We start from the raw sequence: 20,097 nt of genomic DNA, 5'->3' as shown, positions 1-20,097 counted from the left end.
AGTGCAAGTTTAACAGATAAGGATATGTCAGATTCTACCATGTTTGATTGGTAGTAAGTTATTATAATTATCTTGTTTTAGATTAATAGGGGAACCAGAATATTTCACCGAAATTAAAGCCCTTACACTAACATCCGTCACATAAAATAGGTAGTATTCCAATGGAAGATGATCACAGCATTATTGTTCAATATGATTTCCCGAAATGTGTAAAGTTTCACCGTATACTCAATGATGAAAACTTTTTATTAAATAGAAAAATGAGGCGTATATAAATCACAAATAGGCTAATAGTCGTTCTCCTGTGAATAAACTGACCAAAACCTATTGAGGAATATCTCTGGTTTAAGTCTACTAATTTTTCCAAATAGGTACCTACATACTGAATATTATTTATTATACTGTGACATGATTGCCAAATTTTACTGTATTAGAAAATAGTGATTTTACTATACTTAGTAAAAAATGGAGATTTGCTCTATCAAAGAAATTTAATAGAGATTTTACTGAATTTTTATGTTGATAGATTAAATCATCAATTAAATCTTGGAACGTCAATGCATATTCTTGAACGAAATGCATATTCAATAAAATTATTAAGAACATTGTTTATAAATAGTTCTGTGAGATACTAGACTGAATTTCTAGAAAGTTTTACTACTTATTTTTTGGCTTTCAAGAGGTTATTGTAAAAGTCCAAAGTGAACTTTGCTATCTGATATTCAAATATATTCCAGTTATTTTATGTGCATGTTAAGGCGGGGGATCTGATTTAGGGCTTGAGACATCGACAAATTTCAACGTCATTTTATTTGAAACACCACTGACAACTTAATATTACGATATTCAGCTTGATACACACTTATCGAATTCTCTTGAAATCACTCAAACGAGAAATATAATTGAAATTGATGTTTATTCCAATGGAGTTTTTGAAACAGTAATGTCAAATTTGTCTAAGTGAAAAAGCGTATTATTATAGAGTGAAACATCAAGTAGTGCTGTACAGATAAGCTCAATTTACGTGAATAGCTTTTTTTTGATTAGCACATCAATAAAATGGGGTGCATCGATTGATGAATACTGGATTGTTGTCATAATGGATACTGGATTGTTGTCATAATGGATACTGGATTGTTGTCATAATGGATACTGGATTGTTGTCATAATGGATACTGGATTGTTGTCATAATGGATACTGGATTGTTGTCATAATGGATACTGGATTGTTGTCATAATGGATACTGGATTGTTGTCATAATGGATACTGGATTGTTGTCATAATGGATACTTCCAAGTTCCAAAAGAAGTTAAGAATATTTCTCTCTATAAATCTGTTTTTTTCTAGAAGATTATTGTGATCCTCCAATTTTAGGAATAAACCATGACGAATAAATATATGTCATCTTTGAAGATCATGTTATGTAAGATACAAGTATTACTCATGATTGAGTTAAGATGACAATGGAATTCTCAAACGGGAAATTTTATCTTGTCTGTCATTAGTGCATTATTTCTTACTGCATCAGGTTCTACCTTCTTTCATAGGGAAAATACATTCATTACAGTATTTTTCGACGTTCAAAAAATCTAGATGTTGATTTTCAATGTCAAGATTATAATATTTTCATGACTTTAAAAACATCTAACCATGATATGCAATAATTTTTGAATGTGTTTTCGACATTCAAGTCTCCTTTTGATTTCAAGCTAAGTTCACAGAAGATTTAAAAGTTTATTTTGCATTTGAAAAACTTCTTATGATAATTATACTCCATTGGGTAAAAAATTATTCAACAGTAAATTATGAACTAGTGAACTTGAAACAATTCAAGGATTCAGTATAATATTAATATTTTATCAATATTTAATCATAATAAAATTTTGTGGAGGTGGAATGAAAATAATTTAATATCACGAGGTGTAGGATGTTTTTTAGTTTTAAACACTTTTCAAGCAGGATGAAACAGTATTACGGTATTACCTAATAATTATTGTTATGAAGAATATATAGAAACATTTATAATTTATTATAGTAATACAAGACTGTTTAAATTGGTACCACTTCATTCTAACTTTTTGGCGCGTGAGATCCTAATATCAGGACATTATTTTTTGTTGTTGAGTTATTATTATCTGTAGAGTTTAAAGTTGGAAATTCCATGACTGTATTATCTTACCTTGTGACTCATCTTACCTTCAAGAAATTAATCTGTTGTGGAATCTGGTTCTGTACTGAATCAATTTTGAATTGATAACTTCAAATAAAGAAAATTGATAACAAAAATATACTGAAAACCTAAAAAATCCACTGTATTAGTAATTGTTGAACATAATAAATTAATCAAAATAAGGATAAATAAGAAATTGAAATAAGAGAAAGAATCAGATAAAAAGTTCATTAACTCATCATCATGCCTGCAGTGCTGGGTTATCCTAATTGTAGGAAAGAAGAATAAAATTTTGACAGAATAAGTAGTACTTTCGACCAACAAGGAGCTAAACGTGATTATAGTGTTTTTCAGTTTTGAAGGTATCACAGACTTTTGTGGAATCACGAGTGATTTTTGTTAGTTCTACTTGGAATATCTATAATAATTGTTGCCACTAGATTATAAAAGTGTGTTAATAACATTTAATTAGAGAAAAAGTTAAGGATTTCAGATTTCATATAAATAAAAATAGTGTGTTTTCATATAGTGTTCAAGTTTGTAATTCAATTGATTAGTTTTCTAATAGTAGCCTACTATACATTATCTTGAACAAAACATATTAGAGACGAATTTGTAGCAAGCAATGCATTTTTAAATTTGAATACACAATTATTGGAAGTAAGTATACTACTATTTCAATAGGAGATTTTAGACACTGAAGCGAACAACCTTCTGATTTCTGAGTGTGAACTTCATTTAAAACCATTCTCTCATCTCCCGTGACAATAATTAATTGTCAATAGCCTCAACAATTAATTATATTGTTAACTAACTATTAACCTTCTTGTTCTGTATACATATTCAATTCATGGATAAATGAACATTGTGTTGATGAGTTTCAAAAATATTTTCCCCATATACTTTTCTGATTATGGGAATCCAAGCAATAATTTAACTTAAATGAATTGCATCCATTTTATAGCAGTTCAATGAAATCAAGATTACAATCATTATGATTTCCTCAAAATATAAAATTATCATTGATAATTGGCATAGAATACGGGAAGTATTGAGTGAAATAAAAGTAGTATTCTTAGCTGTGAACTCTGTTTTTAGATATAAGTCTAGTCTTTTTTGTTTTTTCCAATAATGAATACTTTATGAAATGTATTCAGATAGAGCAGCTGGGAGATTAGATGGGAGATTAGATAAACCAAAACCTGAAATTTGGGGTGAAATACCATGCAATTTAACATTGCCCTGACGAACGATTTTATTCTAGATTGCTTTAGGACATATGTTAGTGAATGGATAGGAAATTGCTTTTGGACATGTGTTAGATAGATAGATTAATAAGGATCCACTGTCCACCCAAACAGGGGGATCTGGAACTTGTCGAAAAATCTAAATGGTCTACAATTAAATTATTGTTAGTCTGTGGTACTTTCATCTGAGTGCCTCATATGCAAGATGTCTATTCTGGAGGATGAATATTTGTGAGAATTCGAGGATTTTTAGTGATTCTGCTTGTTGAAGACGGTTTATTATGACCGGTACAACATGATTGAAATAACGAGCTGGTGATTTTGAAGAATAACGACACGCTTTTTGAAACATACTTGATCCATTAATTCAGTTCATTCTAAATTATTAGATGTGAGAAAAACTGCTTTGAAACAACTTAGTTCTCATCCCTTTAAAGAGTTATTTTCAGGCGTTGAGTTGTAGGTGTCCAGTAGTCATGACAATATTCTTTGTTAGTAATACTCAAGATACAATTTTTACTTGCATTATTGTTCATGTATAATTTTGTATAAATATAATTTTTTATGAATAAAGGAACATTGCTCTGCTTAGCTGAGAACTTGAAAATAGTATTTGAAAATAAATAATATAGGCCTATATGAATTTATAGTTTTTGAAAATAAATAATTCATAAATTCTTTACTTGTCTTTTAAGTTTTCCCTTATAAATTTCTACTTGTAGTGATTATTTTATGAATTTGAAATGGCATGAAAACTATCTGTTATCCCTTCAAGCTATGATATTATTTTGATCACAAGTGCTCTAATAGGTAAAAAGATACTGTCTTTATGCTTCTCATGATAAAAAAATCCAGGTTTTATTAATATCATATTGTGGCTCATATTTTGATAGTTGATCCTTCTCCATTGATAATATATTATTATTATCGCTCACATAGGCCTAGAGTTTTCCCTTGTTGATTGTGAAACCCAGAGCTCTAACTTAGTGTTTTACTTATATAATTATTATTAATGGGGTGAATCGAATGATTTAGATGAAAATAAAATTTATATTTTAGATGTAAATTTTGGTAATGGCAATTTGATGCAGAACATGAAATGGAGTAGCCATCTTGCATATGTGAGAGAATAATCACGTTATGTCCTAATTAAGCTCCATCGGCTTGCAAGTATTAAGGTTACCTGTTTCTCTAATTGTGAAGTCAATATCCAATCTCACAGGCGATTTCCTGAAAGAGACAATCTGTTTAAACCTAACGCAAAAAATCTACATCTCAAATTTGTTACAATTCCGTAGATCAAGTCATCCATGGAAATGAATCCCAGTAGACCTACAATAATTTGATGATTCGTTGAAGAACTCGCTAGATAAAAAATCAACTAAAAGCAACAATAACAGAACATATAAAACACGCATTGATCAGGATATTATTATTATTATTACATACCTTATTTTTAACTTGTCAGTTTTACATAATTTATTCAATGTTATGCCGATTTAAAAAGAGTTATTTCGAGTAAGTTTAGAATATGGTATTTTTAGCCTACAATTTTTATCGATTGTGATTTACTATTAGAGTTATTATATATTCAATTATTATACATTATCGCGTTGTATTAGTGACCTAAATTAAAACATTTATTGAGATGAACGATATTATTTTTTTTATTTTAACCCGGCCTCAAGTGCTTAACTGATTTATTTAATCTATAAATTAGCACCTAACATTTTTTATCAAGCAAAATGATAGTTCTCTTACAGGAAAATATAGTTTAACAAAGAAACGTAGAAGATAGTACTATTAGAATTAATGTTTATTGGTATACTTATGATGAAGCATTTCACTAGATTTTAATAAGAAATCTTTTCATTTTTTCAAGTAGATATTGTGGCGAATCATCTGATTGCCACCTGTGATGTTTTCAACTAGCATAGTTTGTTTATCACTTGTAACAGTTCATTTCAAACAGTTTATCCAGAGTTCAATTTTGTCATTCCAACAATATTTCATCATTCATCTAGTTTCATTTAATCAATTTCAACATAGAAAATAATATCTAGTATTAAATATTGTGAAATCAGCAACATTCTGTTAAATTCACGTCAATCTTGATAGGCGATGTTCAAAATCTTGTAATTCTATATTTTTTCTTGTAGATCAAATATTCAAGTTTTTCCCAAATAAAGATCTCAGAGATCTCACATTGACGAAGTGCTCTTCGTGAAACATATGATGAAGTTGTTGCTAGACTAATCAAATGGAATTTCTCATTTACTCTTTCCGTTCACTCTGTCTTGCGTCACTAAACCTCCCGTTTTCCACCTTAATGTGCGTACAAACTTATGCGCCATTTAATTTTCCATCAGCTGACGCAGTGCTTATTATATCTGTGCTGATGAAAAGCAAAATCCGCGTGTTCGTGGCGCATAAGTCTGAACGCACCTTTAGAATCCATTAACGTTTATTTAACTGTACCAGTCTTCGTTATTTATCCCTCTACCACACGGGTAATTATCTAGTATTATTTCATAATAGACAATACTTTAAAAGTAGTGCACTATTGAGTGATGGGGACTGCCTTATTCCTTTGTTTTTACACCAACACAGTCACCACTTTTTGGAAGTTTCAACAATCAGTATTTTGTTCAAGTTCTCATCAAAATTATGCAGCAATTAATGATTGAAGTTGATTATGAATAATATATTCAAGGTCATAGTTTGTATATCGTAGATAAAAGTGGATGACAGCATAATATTGTAGCCAGTTCCTTTAAGCATAAGCATAGATTGCTTATTCCTTATTCCTAATTCCTAGGTGTAAATCAATATATTCTAAGTCTGTAGCGAATATTTTAAAATATTAGTTCATGTTTCTAGACAATCTATGATGCCTGGTTCAATTATTTAACAGACAAATCTAGAACAATTTTTGTGATTTAATCTCTTTAGTCGAATAGAATGAAATGTCTTCAAGGGTACCATAAGCGTATACATAACATAAAATATACACTATTCCTTCTAAGATTTTCAGTAGCACTTGATAATATTTTTTTATCTGGGACCAACTGTTTTACTATAGTTCAGGCCTCGAGCTGTTAACGATTATACCCTAAATTCTATTAATTGGTTATTATCATAGAGGAAATATAGCATAAGATTATTATTATAAATAGAATTAAAATTAAATTATGCTATATAATTTTCTCTATAGTACCGTATCATAAATGTCAGACTTTCCAAATCATTATTTTTATAATAATATCTGTATTATCACGCTGTAAAATAATATAGTATTCTAGAGTATATGTTTGATTAAAATATATAAAACTTGTATTCAGAAAATGTCTTTGGGGCTGAATAAATTTATAATAATAATATTCAACTTTCAACTTTTCACATGTAGTGAATAAACTTATAGCTATGCACGCATTAGATTTTTTGTTGAAACTTGTATCTGGGTAGATAGAAGACTTCGTCTGATCCTCTGAAGCCTCACATTTGCTTTGTAATGAATACTTCAACCTCTCTCACATAATAGCTCAAAAATAGAATGATAACATTTTAAAGGATGCTCAATCTTCCCTTTTCAGATTCTATTTCGAGAAAATTTGTATACTGCATAGCTTAAGTTTACAACTATTATTAAAACATTTTTTCTTGTATTTCACACTACTCATTCAATCTATGCTTATTTGACTAAGTATATATTATAAATCTATGTATATAGTTTATTTGTAGAACGCATTTCGGCCAAGCCACACGAAGCATTTGTTCCAGGAGTTTACAGACATGTCAGCATGGCAGGAAGCTCTCCGATTGGCTGATTATCAGCTGATTCTCGAACGCCAAACCAATCAGCCAATTGAAGAGCTTCTTGACTTGTCAACTCGCCTGAAAAACGCTTCGTATGGCTTGGCCCTGATTTGAACATGTCATAGTTCAACTCATTCAAACAAGCAAGGCTTGTGAAGAATCATCTAATTTCAAATACATCGGGATACATCTTGAAAAAACAATTAATGCTAGAAGGTCGCAATTTTAACCAACGATTCGTTGTTACTTTATAATATAAATGATATAGTTTAGTGAGGTCCACGTTATAATGGCAGTGTTTTATTAGCAATGGTAGTGCTATCTTTGTCTATCATTCAACAAAGTAGACAGCGCTATCTCTCTCTCGCCTTGCTCTGTTGCCAGATCGGCTTTTAACAATGTAGAATTCATAATTAATTCAAAAAATATTTCATCTTAATTATGAAATTATTGAAAAATATAATTTCTTGCTTAATAAAAAATAATTGATTATTTTAAACGAGAATGAACCGTTAATATTACATCAATAAACCTGTATCAGCTACCGTCAAGAAAACATTGACTAGACTAGACAGTGAGGATCGGCAACGTTGTTCTCCTATCTTTCTCCACTGCCATTATAACATGAACCTCACTATAGTAGATACTAATTTGTATTGTTTTTGGTATTTTGCATTTACTTTTGCTATATTTTGTATTTCATTTTGCTATTTTGCACTGCCTTTTGCTATTTTGCATTGCCTTCTGCTATTTTGTGATGCCTTTCGCAGCTTTTTTAAAGCCTTTTGGTATTTGTTATTGTCTTTTGATATTTTGATATTGTATAACTTTAAAAAATAGATGAATGAATTGATAGTTGAATTATACTTACATCGACATCGGCCATCATCTCTTTAGTGGAGACAGTAGTGTCAATGCGACGTATGGCACCCTGATGTATGTCAACATCCAGCTTCAGGCACTGGAATCTCCTCAGTAGGAAAACGGCAAAAATGGGGAAAATACTGGCACAAACCATCAGAATGGCCACCACCATCACCCAGTCTGGATACTCAGTTTCAACGGTTTCACCCTGTATAATATCAAGAAGTTTTAAGAATTTATTTAGGAGAAAATGAAAATCCTCTTTATTAAAGTTTCGGTTTCAACGGTTTCGCTCTGTATAATATCATCCTCTTAAAACATATCCTTAAAATGCCAATTCAAAAAGTTCAAAGAATTTATCTAGATCAATGAATTGATGATTTTATTAATTGATATCACGTGGTCAACGTTCATGAAAGGTAAGCTGGGGAAAACTGTGGAGGATAAAGTTAATCAACTGCATCAATCAGAATATAATTATCATGTGAACTTCTAATTTAAAGATCAGATAGTAGCCTGTACTTAGCTCTTGCTCCATATAATTTAAAAATCTGGTGTGGTACACTCACACAACTTTCCTTGCTCATATTTGAAACTACGATCAGACTTCTGTATATGTGTATATATATAATTGATTTCAGAGTACTTTTTCCTTTGTGAAAATTGTGAAATTCGATGATTTTTTTAGTCTTCATTTTTTTAAAGTCGTCAAAACAGCTGTTCTACAGATGAAATATCGACTATGTGTTCTTTTTATGAACTGCGCTACCTACCTACCTCATGCACGAGAAGGAGGTTACTAAGTCCATTTCTCAAGGATGGGGTTGACCCTCCATTAGTTTCCCAGAAAGGAGACTCATGCCAGTTGATAGAGCTGATAAATAACTATACAGGATATGAATTTGAAAAAAATCGGTCAAGTTATTTTTGAGAGAATCGTGAAAAACATGTTTTTTTTAGTAATTATCCGCCATTTTTCTCAAGAATATTACGAAGCTCCTGAAATTTTCCCAAAAATGAGACTCATGTCAGTTGATAGAGCTTACAAATAGCTATCCATGGTATAAATTTTAAGAAAATCGTTAGAGCCGTTTTCGAGAAAACCGTGAATAACATGGTTTTTTAGTGATTATCCGCCATTTTTCTCAAGAATATTACGGAGCTCCTGCTATTTTCCCAGAAATGAGACTCATGTCAGTTGATAGGGCTTATAAATAGCTATCTATGGTATAAATTTGAAGAAAATCGTTAGAGGCGTTCTCGAGAAAACCGTGAAAAAATGGTTTTTTAGTAATTATCCGCCATTTTTTCCGCCATTTTGAATTCAATTTTATTGAATTTCTTATTGTCGGATCCTCATGGTATAAGGACCTTAAGTTTAAAATTTCAAGTCAATCGGTTGATTAGGAATGGAGTTATCGTGTTCACAGACATACACACACACACACACAACACACACACACACACACACACACACACACACACACCACACACACACACACACACACACACACACACACACACACAGACCAACACCCAAAAATCATGTTTTTGGACTCAGGGGACATTGAAACGTATAGAAAACTTGAAATTAGGGTACCTTAATTTTTTTTGGAAAGCAATACTTTCCTTACCTATGGTAATAGGGTAAGGAAAGTAAAAATGATAGGTATCAAGAGGAATTCGATGCCCTGTAACAGGAATACACATGTTATTTTTAATCCTCAATAATTTTGAACATTTGTCACTTTAATCTTCACGAATAAAGTGCTGTTCAACAAAACCTAGAACTTCAAGTCTCTCGTGGATATGAAAGCGTGAGCGTAAGGGCTAGACCATATTAGGCGTTTTCAGAGTCGGCAGAGCAGGGAGCTCTCCGATTGGCTGATTGAGTTGGCGCCTGAAAAAATGCCTAATATGGTCTCGTCCTAAGATAACCATCCCACGCCTGGACTGCATTTTTCAAACAAAACGTGACAATCTCAGTTATTGAGCGTTTGAAACTTCAGATATAAATCTGGAAATCTTTTATAAAAATCATCTTGTTGCATGTGGAATCGTTGAAGAATAAACAGATTCATTCAACGTTCATTTTATTGGTGACCTTCCATCATTTCCAAGATTATTTTATGGTCATTTTGCTTAGATTTACTAACAATAGATTCAACTGTTGTTTCTCTATATGTTTTTTATTCGTCAATTAATATGTTTCTTATGTTACTCTAAGTAGTGTGATCATTCACTTTCTTAGTAATGCGTATTTACATGAAAACTAAAAGTCAAAGCATCCGGTTTTCAACTTGATTTTATCTCTTTATGCTCAGTGTAAGCATTACTTATCCTGCAATCCCTTGTCACGTGTACATACAAAAAGTTGAATAATCTCTGCTCATCGGTCCACTTGCTAAGTGAATAAGTAGGCAATCCTCCATTTGACATCTGGAAACTGAACTATTACGAACATAGCAATCACACAAGGAGGAAAACTTCACAAATCAAGGGTTTTTTCTTTAGTAGCAATACCCTGAGGGACTCCTTCAACCAGAATATTTTAAAAAATCAAGCAAAACACAAATCCAGCGTTGATTTGTTTAGTAGCAATACCCTGAGAGATTCCTTCAAGCCAGAATATTAAAAAAAATCAAGCAAAACACAAATCAAGCATTTTACTAATTTTTTATATTAATCAAGCATTTTTATCAAGAATTTCACTAATACCCTGACGGATTTCCTCAAGCTGGAATATTTTAAGGCACAAAACCTTTTCTCTAAAGAATTAGGCTACAAAAAGACTAGTAATACAAATTTAGTAAGGATCATAAAGCTTGAAGCCTGAACTTTCTCTCTCTCTCTCTCTCTCCAATGCTAGTAGGAGAATACATTTTACATTTTATGGAATAAAAAACAAAACCTTTTCTTTAAAGAATTAGGCTACAAAAAGACTAGTAACACAAAATATAGTAAAGATCATAAAGCTTGAAGCCTGAACTTTCTCTCTCTCTCCAATGCTAGTAGGAGAATAGAATAGAATGACTTCTTTATTTGTTGACGTGTGTGTGTGAGAGAGAGAGAGTGTGAGAGAGAATCCATGGTAGAAGTTTCATGTTTTTCGCACACTTTTAGCGATAGAAAATCCTCGATTCACAACTTGGTTGATATTTTCTTTCTGTGTGAATAAAGTTCTATTTTATACTTTGTATTGCATTTTACAATTGTAATATTATTTGTAAAATATTTGTCACCTTGTTGGCATCCCAAGCCATGTAGGTATTCTTGTTGAGGATTCGGAATACAATGGAGGAGACGAGAATGCAAGTCATGATGACAGGTGCTAAAAACCGCCAGGTTATCTGCCAGTATGGTCCGGGTCTGTAGCCAGTCATGTCCTCAATATCTTGAGTGAATCTGCAAAAGAATGGATTTAAAAATTTACGTATCATAGAATAAATAAATGTTTGGATAAGTAGGAAAATAGAATATGACTTTGATGGAAGATAAGGTTTTATACTAACTTCTCGTGTCCGTATATGAACATGACTGCGATCATTTCAAGGAGAGCGATCATCACCAAACCAATGGTTCCAGCAAACGAATCAAAAAGCTTGAGCCAATACTCTCCAGCTCCAGTCGCAAAGATCAGGCCAACGCAGAAGCACGTGATACAAACAAAACCTGTAGAATAGAATAAAACAATCTAAAATAAGCAATAGTATAATTTTTCTCTGCCCATAGCAAACAGAAACAACATTTCAAACTACTCCAATTTCACCCAGGAAAAAAAGAATAAAGTTTTATTCCTTCAAGTACATGCAATATACAATTGAAAACATCATTTCTAAATTTTTCTTCTGCTAGTGCCTATTTGTTCCTCATATTGGCGATCAGCCTGAATATGAATATCGTATTTACAGCCATCCTGAAAAGTTGTGTTGTAGTCTTGGAGAACTATGCAGGTTTTTCAGCCATGATATTATCCTTCTTCCTGGTCCTCTTCTACCATAGATCTTTCCTTGGAGAACGGATTTCAGCAAGCCGTATTTTTCTAAATTAATCACATGTAATTATTGAGAATATTCATTTGAATTTGAGAAAATGTCAGATGAGATTGAGAACTCAAAAATCGAAAATGAGAAACTATCCAATTTTGCGTCTTGTGTCCAATCATAAGCACCTGAGCACTGTACATTATTTCAGAGGAGAGAAATCCTGTATCCTGTATTCAAATTTGTGAACTAGAGCAGCTGCGTTATTAAATTTGATTCCTGGTTTACAACTGACATCTTCTCGATTAGAAATTACACTATCTCGAGTTGAAATGATACTTTCTCAAAAAATACAATTGACTGTTCTCCTTTATTGAAAAATAAGTCGTTGACGTTGTCATCACCACTATAAATTTGTATATATTTGTATAAAATTATAAATAAATTTATATAGTATTTTTAGTGACAACATCAACGTCTTATTCTTTCAATAATGGAGAAATATCACAACATCTCATACCGTAAAATCAAATTATGTTCTTTACATCTGAAATTTTCTCAAATTCAAATCACTATTCTCATTACAATTCATACTTTCTCAAATACACTTGAAAAAGGTGTTATGAAACGTATTTATAATTCTTGAGCTGTATTCGCACACGACAGTGACAGTGAAACTAAAATTCCCAAGAGTTCTAATTCGCAATCAGACGGGGCAAGCGAGTATGAATAATCCCATCGGAACATGAAATATTTATATTTTTATAGAAAGATTTTGAATCTATTTTAAAGATTTATATTTTCAGTCTTACTGCCGTGTTATATTGCGTAGCTTGATTGATTTCACCTGTCAAATACTGTTTCCTGATGCGCTTGAAAAAGTCAATGTCGAAGATGCAGGACAACATGCCCTCAAGAATGCCAATCTGCGAACCAATTCCCAGGGAGAGCAGCATTAGGAAGAAGATGATGGCCCAGAACGGAGCACCTGGCAACTCAACTATCGCCTGCGTGAACACTATAAACGCCAGACCTGTGCCCTCAGCAGCCTACGAATACAATTACAAAGTTCAAATACATCACACTAATACAGACATCACTTGAAACTATGAACTCTTGCTCACAGCAATCTCTTATAGCGTTCCTCCTCACTCCCTCCTGCAACATTAATCTCTTGTTAAGGCTGTGCAAAGGCTAAGAATAAACTTTTTACTCGTGATATTTTTCAAAGTTTTTCGATTTGTATTTCATCAAGCTATCAAAATGAAAAAGTTTTCTCAGGAAAACATTTTTTTCATCAAGCTATCAAAATGAAAAAGTTTTTTCAGGAAAACATTTTTTTCATCAAGCTATCAAAATGAAAAAGTTTTCTCAGGAAAACATTTTTCTTCCGATCATTACTTTTTGAGATATGTGCGCCTGAAGTTTGAATTTTTGGGACAGAACATTTCAAATTCGGTAAGATATAAATACATGAGATTTGAAGGATGGATTTTTCATGGTATTGTTGATCTAGTAAAACAAAAATTTTCTGAAAATATCAATTTTTGAAAAAGTTATTCAATTTACCAAAAATTACTCAACTAAAAGTTATTTTTGGTTATTTTTAGTAAATTGAATAATTATCTTAAAAATTGATATTTTCAGAAATTTTTTTGTTTTACTAGATCAACAATACCATGAAGAGTCCATCTTCCAAATCTCAAGGAATTATCTCTTACCGAATTTGAAATGTTCTGTCCCAAAAATATAAACTTTAGGCGCTCATATCTCAAAAAGTAATGATCAGAAAAAAATGTTTTCCCGAGAAAACTTTTTCGTTTTGATAGCTTGATGATATACAAATCGAAAAACTTTGAAGAATATCACGAGTAGAAAGTTTATTTTTAGCCTTTGCACAGCCTTAATACTGTTGTCCCATTCTAAAAAAATAAAACTAAACTAAGAGTGAGGTCCTTGTTATAATGGCAGTATCTGACAAGCATTGGTAATGCTATCCTTGTCTATCATTCGACAAAGCAGATGGCACTATCCTGTTCTACCTCTGCAACGTTGGCAAATCGCTAAATCGTTCTTCAACCTTGAATAAAAATAATTAATTAACAAAATACAGTTATAGTAAGAAGAACATAAGATGCGCGTGTTCGTGGCGCATAAGTTGTAGTTCTAAGGAGCGTTACAATCTTCGGTTTGCTAGCACCACCTCTTTCGTGGGTTCGAATCGCACCGATGGCATGGACGTTTGATCATTTCATTAATTCACCAACGCAATTTCCATTCCACACACAGAAGCGAAAAGCTCATGTGAGAATCATCAGCAATAAAAAATTATTTAGTCAATCAGTATACATTAAAGTCTAAACATAGACTTTAAAAATATACATTATTACTACTATATTGTTATTTCCATAAACAGTAAGATGCATTATTATTACTATTCCTTTTCTTCGATAAATGTTTGCTTTGATAGTCTTGGATAAATTATTGAATAATGAAGAAGGAATGAATAATAAATCAGAATGAATAAATAACTTTGAATCTCACCTGGTCAAGCTGTTTAGCTAAGCTGCAATGCTCATCCAAATACTCTGTTGAGTTTGCCGCTATAGGGTCGGTCAATTTCAGACTGTAACAGAGAAAATGTGGATTCATCCTATCCTAAATTGTCAAAAGTCTGGTGGGAAAGTATACACATGTCATCATACGTCGTCGTTGTCATCACAGCAAAATGCTTCAAACAATTTTCTTTTCCTACAGTTACCTTGAAAAGTGACCATTCCTGCACTGATTACAGAACGCAAAGAATCACTTTTCCGCTCTAGTGCGCAAAGTATTACTTTGCGTACTCTTAATACTTTGCATATTATCTTGCAGCCATCCCAATCAGCTGTTGACATTGTTGGCGTGTATTTTAAATGGGAATTTGTTCTATCTATATTTTTTTGATTTTCAAATAAAAAAAATGAGAGCTCATTAAATTATACATTTTGAATATTATTAATTATTCATTATTTCGAATAATATTTTTTTCATTCATAAATTGATTGGTTGGAAAATTATCTAGAAATTAAGATTTACTTAAAATTATTCAAATTTTCAAATTAATTTGATTAATTTAATTTTTAATTTGAATAAATTATTGATTATTAATTTTCAATTGGATTATCAAGTTTAAAATAAATTAAAGTTGTTATTAATAACAAAATTATACAGACAAACATTTGATGGATTTCAGCCATTATTTTACCCATAATCAACTACTTTTCATATTTAATGGTAACTGTAGGAAAAATTTAATGTGAAATACGTGCGCAAAGTTCCTCTGCTGCACTCAAGAAACCATTCCGCCCTCGCCTACGGCTCGTGCGTAAACGTTTCTTTCGGTGCATGAAACTGTCACTTTGCGCACTAGTTGCACAAATAACTATTAAGGTTTTACGTTTTTGTATCTTCGGTTTTCTGTTGTTTATTATTTTTCCTATATACCTATATTTGAGGTTGAATTATTTTTGTACTAGCAGGCAACCCGTGCTCCTCAAGGGCATAATTAAAATCTTGACAAACTGAAAACTTGACCTATTGAAATCTTGAAGAATTTGAAATAGGCCCATAACCATCCTCGTTAAATTAAGAATTTATATGAAAAATTTCAAGTTAATTAGTCCAGTAGTTCAGTTGTGATGATGCGTCATTCGTGAATTTCCTATCCCGTACGTGTATAAGCCAATTCTTTCCTTTATTATATTGTAGATAAATATGAGAGCACAAGGATTACATCCTATAATTGTATTCTTGAACAAATAAACAGCTGTGAATATAATGTGATGTAAAAAGGTATATACAAAATGTCTCTCAGAAAAGAAAGATATTGATTTTTATGATTAAATTGATTAGAATACGGCTGATTCTAATCAGCATAATTCATAATCAGCTTTTATTGAATTATTAGCGAGTAACCCGTGCTCCGCAAGGGTCTATTTTAAAACTTGACAAAATGAAAACTTGACCGAGTGGAATCTTAAAGAGTTTGAAGTAGGCCTAGAACCATCCTCAGTTGAATCTATATGCAAAATTGCAAGTCAATTTCAGTCCAGTAGTTTAGATGTGATGATGCGTCAAACTGAATTCTCCTATCCCGTACGTGTAAGATATAAGCCAGTTCTTTTCTTTATTACAGTATAGATAAGTTCTTCAACTTGGTACTAACATAATAAAGTGACACAACTCAAATCTTGTTTAGCTTCCTCAACTTAATGCCAACCTGACAAAATTGGACTGGTTGTTAATTTAGTTACCAATTTTAACCATTTTGTTTCGAAGAGGTAGTCTCTCTAGATTATAGTTCTATATCAACATATGGTTTGTACATTTCAATTATAATGTCCCATGAATGTAATTTGAACATTATTTGTGAAAAATCTAGAAGGAAAATTTAAATTTGGGCTTCGAGGTGCACGAGATTGATATTTTTAGAATCTATGTGCAAAATTTGGAGATATAAATCATTCCCGTTTTTCCGGTATGCAATCCACAAGTTGACATGTTTTGATGCGAACAAACACAACCTTACTCTCTCTTATTATTTAGATTGAATAGAATACAGCTGGAATGGAACTTACTTGAATATGCACTTATCAACGTTGGCTCTAGCTTTGAAACCCAAAATGGCGAATACGACAACACTGGCGTAGATGGCTGTGAGAGCGTTGGTGGTGGATACAAGTATCACATCTCTTACGCAGTTGTTTTTCGGCGGATTATAGCTGCCGAACGCTATCAGTGATCCAAATGCTAATCCAAACGAATAGAAGACTTGGGTGGCTGCATCCAACCACACGTTTGGATTTAGCAGCATGTCAATCTGAAATTTCCATCATTATATCAATTCAATTCAATTCAAAAAGTTCTTTATTCATCATAAAAAACAAAACAATATGATTTAAATTTTTTCTGTCAGTTCTAAATACTCTTACAAGAACTCATACATAAGGATAATATTTTAGTACAATAAAAAACACAAACCAATAATTAAAACTGAATCAAATAGAAAGTGATTCTCAAGAAATCTTCATTCTAGTATTTTAATCATGATTGAGATTCATAACTTATCAGGGAAGAGTCGTGAACCGACATTGCTTTAATTCAGGAATGATCTTCACATGGACCTGAGGTCTGTGTGTGAAGACTAGTGTTTCGGATTGCCTATACGTTTGGTAGATTCCGAGGAATGATTCAGATTTTTGTAAACATTCACGTTAATAAGGATTGACATTTTTAAATGGATAATATAGTAAATTGATAATATTATACTAGATATTACAAAAGCAACAGTTACAATAATCTGATGGTGATTGTGTTTAATAGCACAATGTCATAGGGTTTTGGTAAGCAGACCTGTTGTCTGGATGACGATGACTGATCCACAAGAAACAGACGTGGGCCGCCCCAACACATTCACCAATTTGCCATGTTGTAATAGTCTCAAGTTGTAGAATAATAACAATAATAAAAGGTGAGTTTAATCTTAAGAATGAGTGATAATTGAAGTAATAATATGTAGTAAAATGTAAAAAATTAATCAATTTATAAACCACGTAAATTTGGAGGATGAGCCAGGGTGTCCCCAGAATCAATCATCCATTTCATTAATTAAATATACTGAGTGAGTCATATGTATGGGAACCCTCCAATAAGTTTTAGACTGTTGTACATATAATACTGTAACTTTCAGGATAAGTTATTGGTCAATACTCTACCTCTTGACGTACAACTGAATTTCAACCCCTCATAAGGGGGTGACTTAGGGGTTGTAACTCGAATATCTCAAATGTAAACACCCATTGTATGATACATCATTTCAAAGGCCTTTTGGAACAAGAAAGATGGTATCGATAAAAATGCTCTATGATATTTGTATCCAAAATGGCGGCTGATTGAAGTTTTAGTTTCTAAGGAAATGAAGGATTGTAGCTCAAATATTTTAAATGTTAACACCCATTGTGTGGTACATCATTTTTAAGACCTTTCTAAAACAAGAAAGATGGCATCAATAAAAATGTTCTATGATACTCTATTCGAAATGGCGGCTGATTGAAGTTTTGGTTTATAAAGAAATAATTGATAAAGTTCAATCATCCGCCATTTTGGATGAAAGTATCATAGAACATTTTTATCGATGCCATCTTTCTTATTTTGAAAAGTTCTCTAAAATGATGTACCACACAATGTGGGTTTGCATTTAAAATATTCGAGTTACAACCCCTAAGTCCCCTTAAGAGGGGTTGAAATTCAGTTGTACGTCAAAAGGTAGAGTATTTGACCAATAATATATCCTGAAAGTTACATCATTATATCTACAGCAGTCTCCAACTTATTGAAGGGTTCCCATACATTCTTTTACTAACCCAAACGTATGGGTTTACGTCAAGAATACTTGAGTGGCTGTATCCATACGTTTTGAATTAATAGCATTTTAATCCGAAAGCTCCATCATATATCAATCATTCATCATATTCATGATTTAATTAATTATTATAACATTTAAACTACAGGTGTATAGTGAGGTCCACGTTATATTGGCTGATTGATTGATTGATTGAGTACTTTATTTATGTAGATTACAATATATACTGGCTTATATATACACTTATATACAATAGCTTACAATACAGCAAAATTATATATGAATTTACATAATATAGACTAAGAAAATAATTATTGAACTGTATATGATAGAAAAAAGCAATTTGTAATAACTATAGATAATTATATTGTTATGCATCTACATAAATTGGCGTAGCTTTGGACATATCAATTCTTCGGAAAGAATATTAAAAATATCCTTTCCACTAAAACTCTCTACCAAAACGTTAATATTTCATTAATTCATCTAAGGATTCATCTATAAATGGAAATATTGTAAAAGTTTTAATAAATATGGAATATTTTTAAGAGAAAAATGGAAAATTTATAATGGCTGTGGAGATAGGTAACGTAGACAAACAGCTTTGCCGATTCTTTGCCTTGCCTCTATAGAGGATGGTTGATACCGGCATAATTTACACTTCATAATGGCAGTGGAGGAAAATAGCATAACAGTTTTGCCGATTCTCTGCCTTCTATAGAGGATAGCTGATACCGTTAAATGTGATGGCGAAAATCTTGGCGAAAATAATCAATCATATTTTATTCGTCAAGAACATATATTTTTCAATGATTTAATAATACATTTTCATAGTTGAGATTAAATATTTTCTCAATCTATATATATAAAAGCGAAATGGCACTCACTCACTGACTGACTGACTGACTCACTCACTCACTCACTCGCAGAACTAAAAATCTACCGGACCGAAAACGTTAAAATTTGGTAGGTATGATCAGTTGGCCCTTTAGAGGCGCACTAAGAACGGATTTGGAAAAATTTCTAAAGATACGCCCAAAATCTGCATTTTTCCTGTGTTTCTTAGCGCTTTCTCAGCTTGATCGATAACAAATGAACAGAAAATGTTCAAATTTAGTACAGAAGCTCAGCTAGGGTGTAATAATGTTGTGTTAGAAGGAATTTGAAATAACGCCAAAGATACGCCCAAAATTAGCGTTTTTTGCGTTTTCTCAGTACTTTCATCAAGTCATAGACAGAAAATGTCCAAATTTTAGACAGAGGTTTAGGTAGGGTCTAAAAATGTTGTGATGAGGGACTTTAATATTTCATCAAAGATACGCCCAAAATCAGCGTTTTTCTCAGCTTTTCTGCGTTTTCTCAGTACTTTGACTTTCTGATGGAATGAAGCATGCTCAAATGAAAAATGCAGGCGAGCGAAGCGAACCGCTGATCTCATTTCTGAACCATGCAGTCGGGGGTCCAGACAGATATGGCGAGCGAAGCGAGCCTGATGGCTAGTCAGTTATATTTCTACATTGTTAATAAAAGATCTGGTCACGGTGCAGAGCTGGTAGAAAAGGATAACGCTATCTGCCTTGTCGAATCATAGACAAGGATGGCAACACCAATGT

At 32.1% G+C, this 20,097-nt stretch overlaps 1 protein-coding gene across 2 annotated transcripts in view; it reads right to left on the bottom strand.

Moving 5' to 3' along the window:
• The window catches only part of LOC111064043 (sodium-dependent neutral amino acid transporter B(0)AT1), a 179,684-nt gene that overhangs the window by 18,502 nt on the left and 141,085 nt on the right, over positions 1-20,097 (bottom strand). Inside the window, exons 6-12 of one of the 2 annotated variants that reach the window (XM_039442296.1) lie at positions 16,701-16,942; positions 14,626-14,707; positions 12,929-13,130; positions 11,611-11,770; positions 11,341-11,503; positions 8,106-8,306; positions 4,602-4,648 (exon numbers count right to left, since the gene is read on the bottom strand). In XM_039442296.1, coding sequence (XP_039298230.1) covers positions 4,622-4,648; positions 8,106-8,306; positions 11,341-11,503; positions 11,611-11,770; positions 12,929-13,130; positions 14,626-14,707; positions 16,701-16,942 — 1,077 coding nt within the window. In that variant the 3' untranslated portion in view covers positions 4,602-4,621. The remainder of the gene's footprint in view (positions 1-4,601; positions 4,649-8,105; positions 8,307-11,340; positions 11,504-11,610; positions 11,771-12,928; positions 13,131-14,625; positions 14,708-16,700; positions 16,943-20,097) is intronic. The other variant, XM_039442295.1, reaches the window with a different exon arrangement.

The sequence above is a fragment of the Nilaparvata lugens genome, chromosome X, assembly GCF_014356525.2.
Source record: "Nilaparvata lugens isolate BPH chromosome X, ASM1435652v1, whole genome shotgun sequence".
In the NCBI taxonomy this organism is placed as follows: domain Eukaryota; kingdom Metazoa; phylum Arthropoda; class Insecta; order Hemiptera; family Delphacidae; genus Nilaparvata; species Nilaparvata lugens.
The sequence above is the reverse complement of the archived record's forward strand: the minus strand, read 5'-3'. Positions and strand labels throughout refer to the sequence as shown.